The sequence below is a fragment of the Ptychodera flava genome, chromosome 13 (genome assembly GCF_041260155.1).
Source record: "Ptychodera flava strain L36383 chromosome 13, AS_Pfla_20210202, whole genome shotgun sequence".
In the NCBI taxonomy this organism is placed as follows: Eukaryota; Metazoa; Hemichordata; class Enteropneusta; family Ptychoderidae; genus Ptychodera; species Ptychodera flava.
In genome coordinates, this window is record NC_091940.1 from 29,126,787 (window position 1) to 29,141,297 (window position 14,511).

Here is a 14,511-nt window from a genome sequence, read left to right on the forward strand (position 1 = left end):
TTATCCTTTTTACCTCCCCAGTGGTATAAAAGTTCTTCATCTACAGATTGCCATACCAAACATCAGGGTTCTTACATTAATTTTTAAAGCATAACATTATACATTAATGAAAATTTTCTCATTTACTGTTCTTAAAATATCAGTGTTTCATCCAGGATGGCATCAACAAGGGGGATTTCCCCCTTTAATAGAAAATTTCGGGGGGGGGGGTTCACCAATTCATGTGTTCTACTTGTACCTCTACATTTCATTGGGGGGAAGTGGTCCGCCTTGACAAATTAATTGGGGTGCCAACATTTCAACAGATCAGAGGGGCAATCCCCTAACCCCTGTCTAGATGTAACAGTTATAACATCGTCTACAATATCAAATTTATATCATTAATAATAGTGAATTATTATAGTTTACCTCCCAAAAGCATAGACTGAGGTTCTTAGGTTCTAAGACTTCAGTTTTCTTTGTTCAAAATATCGTCAACATTACCACATTTTATTATTTGTAATTATGAATTATCATATTTAGGCCTAATCTCCCAGGTATGGCTTTTATGATATAAACACAAATTGCCCTGGAACACTGCTGACAATTCTCCTAAAAATACTAGAAATTCATGTGACTGTGAGCTGTAAAAAGTGAATTTTAACTCATTTTTCAGGGTTTCCGGCCTTCGGCCGGGAGGGGGAACAGGACCCTCCCCCACGGCGACCGCTTTGTGGTCATGGCAGCTGCAAGCCGCCTACTTTTTCATTTTGGCCCCCTACTTCAAAACTTAATGAAACCCCTGATAATCCTTAACTTTTATACAAAAGATGTCTGGGAAGTACACAGCCGGAAATAGTCCCCCAATTTATAATCTGGACAAATGGTCATTTTATCAAAAGGGGAGCAGTTTGGTTCACTGCAGCAATGAAAGAGGCAGATGACACATTGGTTTCCCCCTTGGGGAGAGTATCTGTCTATAAGAGAACCAAATATGCTCAGCTGTCCACAGTCAAAGAGGCCCACTCGAACAAAACGGATTACGCAAAGGTGAAAAGCGTGTTGCCTGAACGAGGTCAAACCATGGCTGAGTGCTGACTGAGTGATGAGAAGAAACAAAAACACAAAAGGCTCCATTGTCACTGCATCAATATACCCTGAATTGTCCTCACAGCTAGATTTGCATATTAAAGATGTCTGGGTTTCTTTTCAGAATTTCTCATGAAAAAGATACAAACTGTCTACATGCTAGACCCATATGATATAAGTAACCTTACACTTCCTATTAAGGTAGAACGTACCTCCAGTGGACAGATATTCGGACTCTCAGACTTTTTCAATTCTTTTCTGCTCTACCACTTGTTGGGGTTCATTTTGGGGTTCATTTTTAAAGTTCTTGGTGTAAGAAAACTTTTCAACCGCTTAGTTTTTGGAAAGTCGAAATTTTTTTTGCATAGAGTTAACCCACGGATGGTGGCCATTTTGAATTACAAATATTGGTAAATCCTGAGTAATTTGTTTCTCTAGTTCCAAAATTTGCATGCCGACACCCGATTTTTATTCTTGATATTGAAAGAGAATGATTGAAATATTCTTTGAAGAAAGTTTGAGCAAAAGTTTAAGTCTTTTACTTTCAAGGCGCATACTACCTTAAATCCATGATACGTGTACCACCATCAAGGCCAAATGTGTACAGAGTTGTACATGTATTCGTTCTGATGTAAAATGGATTGTGCATTGTTCCTTTGCACTTCAACAGACAGTTTTGTAAGTCTGTTCATGATACAGTGCTGGGCTTGTAACCACTGCCTGCACCCATGAGAAAGGTATATGATGTAACTAGAAGGAAATGAGATGTTGCTGTACCGTAACAGGCTTGTCTACATGCAATCCACGTACTTGTGAAAGAACATATGGTGGAACATGCTGCAACCTTTGTACAGCATTTATCCCAATCACAGCAGAGGCAACAAGTCATCACTGATGAAACAGTGCCCGCTAAAATTAACTCAGCATAATTCTATGGCAGACAGCATAATAACTGCACAGAACATGTACTTGTGTTTGGTAAAAGTGCTATGCCCAATGTTCACCGACATGAATCCTGCATGATAGCTGGAAATTTTGATGATATTTTTATGATTTTTATTCAATATAACAAATATCCTTTCTTGACTAAGCAGTAATGCATACATGTGTCACATTGTTGTATTACACCCACTGCACTGTAACTGTACTTTACGGATCATTAGGTGTTGAACTCTACTGCCGTCTGATGTGAAATTATGCCCACATGAGAGAATTTTGCAGAGGCCTCTGAATAATACCATCAGAGGATTTAACTATTAAGCAAAAGGAAAAAGCCTGGGTTCACAATAAGGTATTCTTGAATTTGAATGGTCCTTGTCAGAAACATACAGGCCTAGACTACTTCACCAGCTCCTTGGCATTTCTCGGTGGGACTAAAAACTGTAGCTAATAAAGAGTTATGTCCATTTGCTCCAAAATTATCAAAAAAAAATTATAAAATTTGAAACCTAATCACATAAAAAGTTTGGTGGGAAAAATTGGAGCACTCAAAGGGTTACCAATTACATGTAGTATTATAGGCAGTAGCAGATTTTCATGTACCCAACACGTTATTATCCATGACGATACCAATGTACGGTATACAAAGTCACTCTACAAGCTTCCACAAGTGCTCAATACTTTGTGTTACCATTGATGGAACTAGCAAGATCAAAGTCAAGAAAACATGTTCATGTAAGAACGTGTCTAAAAAATTACCATTTTTGATGCAAGCAAACTTAAATATGCTACAGACAGAGCTTTGTGATTTCATTTATCATTTGGAGCCTTCACTCCACTGGTATTTGTAAGTACTTTTACAACAGAAACTTTACACCCCTTTTATTTGAAATTCTGCGAAACAGTCAAAAGGGAAACCCAACACAACATCTACGGTATTTGGCGCACATAGTGAAAGATGTAATTCTGTAGTCATCTGCTCATTGGCAATTTGGTCCAATGTTGAAAAATTCATGAATTCACAGAACTTGCCAACTACTGCTGATACAGACAGCTGTTTGTTTACCATGCATCCTGTTATTTATGGTATTTACTGAACATTTTTGTTTGTATTCATATATGCTTATTTCTTTTTCTGAGATATGACATAGATATTGATATATCTATCCATATATTGATATATCTATCTGTATATCAATCTGCATGTATCTAGCTATCTATCGGTATATTATCTGTCTCTCTCTCACATTTGAAACATTCCATTAACAATGGTAATGCATATTTCAACATTCGAGATAAATTTATAAATTTTTAATGTGCTTTCATACGTACATTGGCTGTGTTTAAAGAAACTGTACAAAATGAAATATAACCCTTGCCCTAATTTCATTTCACCAGCAAAAAATTAATTAACCAGAAAATAATATACATGCAGGATACTAACAAACATCAGCAACCATCTCGATGTTAAACTATTATGCTGTACAGACTGTACGTCCACAAATATTCTAAAACCCAGTTTGTTTCCTTAATTATTTTTTTTGAGCAATGAGGCAATCTGTACATGGAAAATATAGTGCCGTCTCATACAAACACAATTTCTATTCTTCTTTGAAATTTATGGAGTACACTAATCATTATTATTCTTGCAACAGCAATTTTATTAAAAATTTAACCAGTGACACTGGAAGCCTTAACAAAATGGTGTTTAATTTTCTAAAGCGGTCGGTGGGAATAGATGAAATTATTCAATGTGTCTACAAGCGTCTGATGATTTATGAACAGTCACACTTGCTAGGTATGGTTCGACATTTCTCATGCTCATCGTGTTTCCTTCTTCATCAGTCATATTTCATTTCACACTTCCCCAATCAATAATATCTTTTTGGTTGAAATACACTTCACTATAAGCATTCTGTTCTAAATTGAGGTACAATTTGAATAGTATATGCATGTGATCTATAAATTTAACAGTAACAGACTGCCTGCCTGATTGACGAGATAGGCGTGTGTACATGTACATGGAAACTTTCTCTGCAGGGTACATGTAGTTCTCTCTCTATATTGCAAAAACTATCCCTCATACTACAAAGTTCATATTTCACCATAAGCTCATGATGTTTAAAACTACTGAAGCACAACATGTCCCTTATGGTGCATTTGAACGAAAATATGAACATTTGAAGGCCCCTGAAAACATAGATACTGTAACATTTATGGCTTAAATGTAACAGAAGGGGAAATGATATGGTCTCTCAGGAAATGGGGTCGACATGTAGTTGTTTCAGAATCTGTGAATAAATCTTCTTTTGAATATATTGTAATACTACAGAATGAGTATAATACAATGTACTTTAATGACTGTTTCAAAATCTGGGGATAGTTTTTTTTTATTTTATGATTATGACTATACTGCTCTACACTAGACATCGTTTAAAAACCAGTGAAGACTTGACATGCGTGTAAACTTTCTGAATGGTGCTGTCAAATATTTCACCAGGTTTATACATTACAATACCTGAACACAACCTCAGTATCATAAGGTTACATGTAAATATGTTGTAAAGCTGTCCTTTATAAATAAAATGTGTGTGAGTGGTTCGTTTTTGAGACTAGAAACACTGTAAAACAATAACAAAAGCAAGTATTCCTGAATTCACTCCACTTATTACAGATTTTTAACATCTGACCACTATCATTTGTTGAAAATCCCTGATACCACTTATTTGAAATATTCATTTGCTTGTTCTGACAGGACGTCCAGTACATGCTCTATGTGTGAGAATTATCCAACCACACACGATCCACAGAAGCGGAATATACATGTACCATTTACAGCTGCTGATTCAGCATTCTCATTTCCGTATACAGCAGTACATCGTAACTAAAATTATGGAACCACGGAAACTGATTCAATGTGATTTGTAACTATATGCCGTAAAAGTTTAATTGCCACTGAAAACTATAATTGACGATTATTATTGAGTATTTCATTATTGAAGTCTAATATTTCTCTTCTTTCATAATGATATTTTCAATGTAGGATTAAGATTCACATAGTAAATTTTTCATGTACAGGGACTAAAAATTATTCATGAGCATATTAAATATATCTGAAAAAATTAAACTGGATTTAATATTCAAGATTTCAGAATAATTTCATGTCTGGTGCACAGATCCATTTTCCAGAGTCAACAACTCAGAAGTGTCAGAACGCTACTGCATCAACTACAGCGTTGTGCGGAAAGCCATAAAGCTGTCATGAATGTTTTTAAAGACACTGTACAGTATATTTTGCAATCAACCTGTACCCCTAGGGTGGGACAAATATTGCACTTTGCTCGTTGGTTGTAAAACTGTCCAACTTCGACTAGTTCAATCACAACGGAAACTGTTGGCAGTAAAAATTGACTAGGATTTTGCTTCAAATGGCACTTACTACAGGCAAGTTTCTACAGTATACATGTATGTTATGGAAATTCCAACCTCTGTTGTATATATATACATGTACATGACAGCAATGGACTACTGGATGTGAAAAAGCAGACAGAGGGTTCAGTTTGTCTCTTTGACCAGCCTCTGACTCTACATCCTTGACTATAGAAAGTTTACATACCCAGTTACATGTATCATACATGTATGTAAATAGCTGCCACAAGAAAATTTCTAAAACAATTCTCACAGACTTCAAAACTAGTTGGAAGGCTAAAAGAACAAGTCCCTCTCACCGTAAAGAATTTAGAAACACAAATATTGAGTTTACACCTTTCCGTTCTTTACATGAAAGGTTTGGTCTCAATAACCCAACAGACACTTGTTAAAGGTATTTGGTCACCTGTTTTTTAATAGCAAATCACAGATTTTACGAAGATGGCCACTTTTAAAAAAGGGCGCCTCCACACGACCAGCCATGGCATACTTAACAGAGTCGTCTGCATGTTCTGTGACATATCAAATATGGAGGACGGATAGCTACCGGTATGTATTACCCGGTAGTATGCTAAGCCCTGCCCCTTTACCATATATGGAATATGCAAATTTACAGTGACCATGTACCTTTAAGCCTTAATCCTTCAGGTCTCAAAGTACCGACAAATCCATGAATGTCCTGATATTGAAAGATTTGCACATGCTTTTTTTACAGCCTTCAGATCAGTCACAATCTGTACTTATAACCCTTTCAGAATTAGAGCGCGAAGCCACTGCAGTGAACTGCAATAAAACTGCTCACACTAATTAGTTTCAGCTGTAGCCAGCTGGCAAAGTCGACAACATTGTATGTCCCATGCAGACAGTTTGTCTGGGGAAGTTGAAATAAAAAAGATTTGTACATGGACCAGTGCATGGTAATGTTACTTGTATCTTAATCTTGAACACAGGGTGCCAATCGTAAACTCTCATTTACAACTCGAGCCTCAGACAGAGCTAGTTTTGCCTTTGTACAAGCAGACTTTTTGGTCTTTATCAAGTAGCCTTGTTCAACACCAAAGTGGTCACGGCTACAGATGAAACTAATTAGTGTAAGCAGTTTTATTGCAGTTCACTGCAGTGGCTTCGTGCTCTAATTCTGAAAAGGGTTGTATATATGCATTCTCATGATAGACTTTATAGCCTTGCTAGTTGATATGGTAGACCATCTGTTCTGTAGTCTCATTTTAACCTGTTCACCCCTGATTCCCTGTAAACAGGTCCACAATTACCATTGATAACAATGGGTTTGGGCCGAACTATGGCAAAGAAAGGGTTAAGGAAGAACACAACTTGGGGATAGATATTCTGACCCTTAAAGTTTAACTACTTGCATGGTCTTCTGTTTGTGGGAACTCATTTTGAAGCTTGTGGAGTGAATGAAGTTTTCACCATTTTTTTCTGAGTGTGAAAATCAGAGAATTGAAATTCCCCATAGCATTATAACGTAGATAGTGGCCATTTTGAACTGCAAATATCAGTAAATTTTCAGTAATTTGTTTTTCTAGTGCCAAAATTTGCTCGCTGACCCCAGCTTTTCATTCCTGACTATGCGAAAGAATCGTTTGACACATACTTGAGGAAAGTTTGAGCAACAGTTCAAAACTCTAGATTTGAGGTGCGTACTACTGTAATGATCAAGAATGTTTGTCAGGCTACCATACAGGTCACTTTGTGACCTTGCTTGATTGCACATGTACCTTTGTGACAGTAAACAACGAGCATTGAACTTGCTGCTGACATTTTAAATGGGAGATATTCTGATCATAAAGCGGGGATTAAGGGTGTAACCAGTGAACTGTGAAGTGTTGAAAACGCTTTGTGGTCATCGTCAGGGTGTACTGTGATAAAATTTATGTGGAGTGCATAGAGAGGTATCATTACCGACGGGTGATTTGTTCCACATTCTCTTTAATATATGGGACAGTGAAACCAAGGTAGTTATGGAACTTAGCTGGTGCGAGTCATAAAATTTGGAACAAGGAACAATTGAAAAACCACTCTGAAATCAGTGACCTGAAAAAAATCTCCATTGCCAAAACAACTCAGGGACATTTTGAGAAAGTTTCACTCCAGATATCGTATAGTAGTTTGATATGATTTTTTCTGGAAGTCTTTGCTTTGAGAAACCTGTAAATTCATTTCCCATGGCATATTTTACCGTTACAATGAATTCAGACCTTCCATCACCATTGAAGAGTAGGCCATGCAATTACAACATTCTGTTAAAAACAGTCAGTTTTTACTGGTAGTTTTTATTTCACTTCAGAAGTCCTGGTCACATCACAAATGAATACATGTAGTGCTTGTAGTTGTTGAATATAATGGAAAGTCAACATCACCAGAAACTGACAATAGCCTCTACGTACTTTTAATACCATCCATGATTAAAGCAAATTTAGGAAGGACATCTCTTTGTTAATTCCACACACACACACACAAACACACACACACCAGGACATGTATGTATGTGTCTACATGTATGTCCGTGTCTGTGAGTGCGTGTGTGTGAATACATGGATGTGCAGATCCAAGACCCAGGACCACTTAAATTTTTAACTTGGAGCAGTGGATTCCCCAGTTCACTAACCCACGGACAGGCCAGAACACTGTACTATGCTTATACATGTACATGTATGAGACAGCAATGACAGAACCAGTCAACTTAGGCAGCAGGAACACTAGTCTTACACTGATAACGGGCTTGGAGTCACCGAACACCAAATGGTTTCTTTGCCCAAGATGTTTAGGACACAATGGCATATACATGTAATATGTGCATGTACTGTACATAATGGATGATTGAGAACACTGTAGCAAAGTGCCACGCTGCATCGAAATAATCAATAGTATAGGTTGCATGCATTAATTTTCCACCTGCAGAATTACAGCCCATGTAAAATTACACATGGTACGTTTATCATAATAATATACTTTTTCAGTCCTGACACCAGCTGTCTGTGCCAGAAATATCCATTTTGACCTCCTGGTAATAGCATGACTTAATTGTCCATAGTAATAGAATACCCAGCTCTTTTCATCAGCCCAGACATGTTCACACCATATTTGGATGTGTTAATATGTGCATGTATCTAATATGGCTTTACTTTTTAATCAACACCCGTCTCTTGACCATGCAGCTGTCCTGTATACCGTACATTGTATGTATTTCACTTTTTACAAGCTAGATGAATATTATTACCTGCTAAAACTACCAACGGTACTCGACATAAACTTGTCACGTAGGGCATCCACTGTGCTATAAATGCACAAGGAAATACTAATTTCAGATAAGTAATATTTTGTCTCGCAAAGTATACAAAAGAGAGCACATGAAATAATACATACATATACACGTAATACTCCATTCTATACGGTACAGTTGTTGCTCAGGAAAAACGTAGGGGTCTGTTTAGATGTAGACCACACTGAGAACCTCTCCTTCTCTGATCTTCAAATGTCGAGACTAGAAGTCCTGCATGAAAAGAGGGAAATAACAGTTACGTACCACTGGGTAATAACCCGATATGCATCAAGGATTTATGATGTATCACAAACCCAGTATTTAAACAAAATTACGACTGACTTCCAGTACGTCAAAAGTGTTTGACTTTGCAAAGGAGAACAAAGTTAGACAGGTGTAAGCTGATTTTTTTACAAACCAAATGTAAATACTTTTTGAGTATATGGCTCAGGTGTGTATCATATTAATTTTGACGCAAAGGAGATTTTCTGAACAATACTACCACTTTCACATCCTCCTTTCAGTGTTTACATCCAGTGAAATCCAAACAGCTAGATAAAATGACAACTTGTGTATACACGTGTACAGTACTGTATATGCAAAAAAGCCAAAAGTATACCTAAGATTATGAAATAATTGTTCACTATTCACACACAAATACAGGAACTGTAAGTACCGGTAGGTGCAGTCATGTGATGTGATCTGCGGGTGTAAGCATACTGTACAGCAGGGAATAGCAAGCAATACATTCATGTTTTAATTACATGTAACCCCCATCCTGGTAAGTTCATACTTCACCATCAGGTCAAGTTGATTAAAATTAGTGAAGTACAACATGTCCAATACAGTATGGTGCATTTTAACAATACATTGAACATCTTAGAGGCCCCTGAAAACAAAGTGGTGTAAACATGATTTTTAAGAATTAAAGCTACTATAACAGACCAAAGCGTGTGAAAATACAATGTACTGTTTTATCTCAATACCACTTTTTACCAACTAGGTAGACAGAGAAGTGATACTCTATGGCAGGAAAAGGGTTTAACCATTTTCCTGCCAAGTCGGTGAAAATCCGCTTGAAATTCGGTGTAGCCAGAATCTAAGCACTGGTGACCGTTATTCTCCCAACCCGGTGGAAATCGGGCCCTTTTTGGGTACCGCCTTTCCTGCCAAGTCGACGGCACTACGTTTTGCTATCCCCTGTACGTTTAGGGGTCATCCGAGGAGAGGTTTTCTGACAAGGAACGCCTTTTCCCCTCGAAATGGGTTCGCAGGGAGTCGATAGACAGGGAAAGGTGCAGAAACCTGTCCGCCAGTCCCCCACACCCGAGGGGGGGGGTGGTTTATTTTTACCGCTTTTTAGCGAACTTGGCAGGATAGCATGGTGACGTTTTCTGGCGGAGTTGGACGTACTTGGCTGCCTGGCACTATAGAGATTGCTGCCGAACTTGACCAACTCGGCAATGCTAATCTAGAAGGCTACCTCTTGCAAACGACTTGGCAGATGGTGCCGATGGTGCGAGACGAAAGTCACTTATTCAGTAGTGCGTGACTGAAAATGAGAACGTATTTTTGACGGGACGGCTCGACTTGTTCCTCCGATGGAACGGATATGAACGACTCGGAAATACCATTACAAACTGGTGTCCGACGTACTAAGCTGGGCTTCAGCTCTGCAAGTTCAAGCCAGGCAACGTCCTTCACCGCCTTGCCGTGCCATTCAATGGACGTAGCTTTGGATTTTTTATTTATTCCATCGTCCGAAGTATTGGCTCTGGTTTGCAGGCAAACGTATCCTCTTGCCGACGCATTGGTAACTACGTACGCTGTTTGCGTACAGAGAATTCAAAAGGGACATAAGGTCAATATGCTGTACGGGGATACCGCCTGCACTTAGCAGGGACTGCTTTTGTTATGCAAACCAGCTAGCAGTACAATATGGCTGCCAGGCATGTGGACACGTCGATGGCTAGAACAATGGAAGCATATTGCGTTGTACCCATGCATCGCAAAAGTGAGACTGACCACTTGGGTGTAGTGACTGGTTATCACTGGTTAGCTGCAGCCCAATCCATGTAGGTACAAACCCGTACCTGACTGAGGACCACTCGATTAAGTCGGTAATGAATGGTAACACTCGTAAGCCAACTCCCAAATGAGCTGGCTAAACTACGTGGAGCTGTGCTTCAATGGCTCAGCCATGTCGTTAATACAACGGCAAAAACGTAGTTTTTGTGCTACACTGCCAAGTCGTTTAAGGTACGTATTCAATTGACCCTACCCTGGGGAAACAGGACAGGTTTGCCGGTGCTGCCGCACCCCTAGCACGACCCCCAGGGTCTCTGACTAACAGACGAGTGAGGTGATGTTTGTGCCTAGCGGACGTGCGCAATACTGAAGGAGTTTATTTCAGAAAAAATAAACATGAAACGGCAATAAAATGACGCACTCCCAGGGGCAAACAAAGCCGGTGACCTCAATTTTTTTCTGCAGTAACCCTTGAGCTCCTTCCCCTGTCAACGGGCATGTAGAAATTATCGAAGTCTAACACGTACAGTATAAGTACGGCTAAAACTACCCTGAAAATGGGCGATTTCTGCCAAAATGCCTGGCAGGATAACATGCAGGAGAGCCAATCTTTAGCAGGCACATATTATGGGGCGGTTTTCTACTGACTTGGCAGGATAACGGACAAGGGCGCTCGGCAGGAAAAGGGTTAATTAAGTCAATATTATTCGATATTAAAAATTTTTATGACACAAACTTGAACCCTTTACATCCATGATCAGAGTGTGCCTACAGTATTATACAATATCGCTCCCCATCACTATCTCTGTGCAGTATTTCAAAGAAAAAGGTAATGCGTCTTTTACCTTACACGCTGTGTTAACGAGTTGTGTAGGGTGATAATCCTCCACATCAGTGATTGGTAGAAATAACTGATGGAGGAGATCACGGTAGGCAAATAACAGATATGCATTGCTTTCCTTCAAATGCTACTCAGAGATATAGTGAGGCAGTAGCTGTAGTAGGTAAATACCAAGGAGGGTAAAAAAGAAACCAAGCTTGCTTTATAAAAATTTTCAGTATATAATTGTTGTTTTTCAGTATATAATTAAGAAATGAATTTATTGCTTGCTATCCCCTGTGACTGTACAGGAACTGTACATGTAGATTGCCCATGATAAACATTGCATGAATGAATGAATGAATGAATGAACAAACGAATGAATGAATGGATGGATGGATGGACAGATGAATGACTGTAACGATTAACCCTTTTCCTGCCAGACAGTAATAACTGTATCACTTCCCCATCAGCCAAGTCAGAAAAAAGCGGTATTGAGCCAAAACATGACGTATTTTCACCCACTTGGCTTGGTATGTTATAGCATCTTTTGCTGTTTTCAACAGCCTTAAAATGTACAGTATTGTGTTAAAAAACATCATATGGAATACGTTGTGTTTCATTAATGTTAACAATCTTGACCTGGTGGGGAAATATGGACTTGGCAGGAAAATGGTTAAATTTCTGATGAACTGTATGTACCATGCATGGCGCTGGCATTGCGAGACAGTATGGTGGGATGCTACAACACATGTAACCTGTATACATGTACTTTACACATGTATGTATGGCGGTAGTTCTGCTTCATGTATGCCAAACTGAGTCATAAATGAGAGATATGTATTATGTCTACACCACAGTGTGATGGTACATTATGTAATTCTGATATGCTGCATCAACTAGGAAATCTATGAGGTCCTTTTATGATGTACGTACAATTGTACATGCTATCTATCACTGGACACAGCAACTGATTGAACAGCTGTGTTGAAGACCAGTATGTATTTCAGCGTGTCATGTACAGCACACAGACAGAAGCCATCTTTGCTGAGGAAAGCTGCCTTTATATTGCGGAACTATAGGACATTCCCTTTACGGATATGCTGATTGGAGTAATTTAAGTGACCTGGGCTTTCGGTTCTTTTCGCGCCCGTGCAGCGGATAATGGTACGAAAGCGTTGAATTTCAGGCTCCTTCACGCCACCAACATTGTCAAACTATGTAATACATACTTTGCATATATTTGGCCCAGATACATGAATGTACGCACATGTACCCACCATAAACAAATGAAGGAATGCCAGTGTAGTGGTCACAGAGGACAATATGCATGATTGTGTAATGAAGTCATCGGTATCCCGTGATTTTTTGTGTGTTGAATAACTGAACTGAACTGAACTATACAACACATCCATTTTGGACAATTAACCAGGTGTGACGGTATATACAGTACATACTAGCGGACAATAGCAGGGAGAGTCATACATGCATAAAATCAGAAAAAAAATATTCCGATAAAGTACATGTATGGTGGACAATTTTAAGTACAATTGTAATGTGGCAGACTGACTGCCGCACAAAACCAGGAATGAACAGCAACTTCCTGCTTATATTCCGTCATGATAAATCTTACTTAACCAGTTGTCTATGACATCATTGAATTAACTGCAACATAAATGTAAATTTTCAGAATGAACATAGGTACATGTAAACATGAGGCAAAAAAGTCACAACCAGAGTTTATTGTATATGTGCTCTGACTGTAGATGTTTATGGGGACAGATCTGCTCAAGCATGTCCTCACATAAAATGGGATACAATAAAAGTGGGTACTACATGTACTTTGCTTTAAGGTAGTTCACGCGTTGGGGGTGAAAGATTTCAACTTTTGCCCAAACTCTCCTCAAGCAAATTTTCAACCATTCTCTTTCAAAATCAAGAACAAATACTCAGGGGTCACCATGCAAAGTTTAGTGCAAGAGAAACAAATTACCCAATACTTACTGATATATATATCTGAAAATTAAAATGGCCGCCATTCCTGTGTTATCTCTATAGGGGAAATTAAAATTTAAGATTTTAACAAAATTATGCTGCTGAAAACTTTGCTTAATCCACAAACTTTAAATTGAGCCCCAACAAGTAGTCGGCCAAAAGGAAATTTTAAAAGTTTGAGAGTCTGAGTATCTGTCCAAATGGCGTATTCTGGTTTAAAAATCACTGTGCCAAAATGTCAGTGGTCTTCAACTTGTTCTGCCAAAGAACAATTTTGTTTCTTATGAATGGATCCCATAGTCTGTAACTTGTGCAGTGTGTCAAAGTAACACATCAGGACCATGGTATTTCAACCTTTCACTCGGAAAACACACTAAATTGCTGACTTCTTCTAACTAGTCATTCTGTTTTCAAGTAGACAAACATGATATATGATGTAAATTTTTATCTTCATCTACAAAGTACATGTGATGGCAGTCAATTTTTGTTGACTTTCAATTGATAAACTGACAAGAAATCATAACATGTACAAATGTAGGCAGCTGGGTCCTGTAAATATTCATCACGCCAAGCAGTTAAAATTTCTGTCATTTTCAACACATTTCAATAACATTACATCCTCTGAGTGGCAATACCTAGAAATTCTGATTGGTCAAAAACTAAAAGGAATATGAAATATGTTTTCCAGGAATCCTGAAGGAGAAACTTGTTGACCTTTTGCAATTGAGTGCTGTACTTTTTCCCGCCAAAATTTTAGTGCAACATTTTACCAATTTTCATGAATTTTCCTCTCATTTTTTTTATAATTTTGGACCAAATGGACATTACATTATATTGGCTACAGTTTTTTATCAAAATTTTTTGCAAAAATCTGAAAAAAATTGACTGAGTTATATAAACTGACTTAGGCGTTCAAAGGGTTAAGTGTCCTTGATTACTGTCACTTCCA

The 14,511-nt window shown here is 38.3% G+C and overlaps 1 protein-coding gene across 5 annotated transcripts in view; it reads right to left on the reverse strand.

The window, feature by feature from the left end:
• Window positions 1-14,511, reverse strand: part of LOC139148073 (uncharacterized) — a 30,791-nt gene that overhangs the window by 7,427 nt on the left and 8,853 nt on the right. For 3 of the 5 annotated variants that reach the window (XM_070719361.1, XM_070719358.1, XM_070719360.1), the window contains one exon: window positions 8,824-8,950. The exons of the other annotated variants lie outside the window; for them this stretch is intronic. In XM_070719361.1, coding sequence (XP_070575462.1) covers window positions 8,824-8,843 — 20 coding nt within the window. In that variant the 5' untranslated portion in view covers window positions 8,844-8,950. The remainder of the gene's footprint in view (window positions 1-8,823; window positions 8,951-14,511) is intronic. 5 annotated transcript variants of the gene reach the window in all.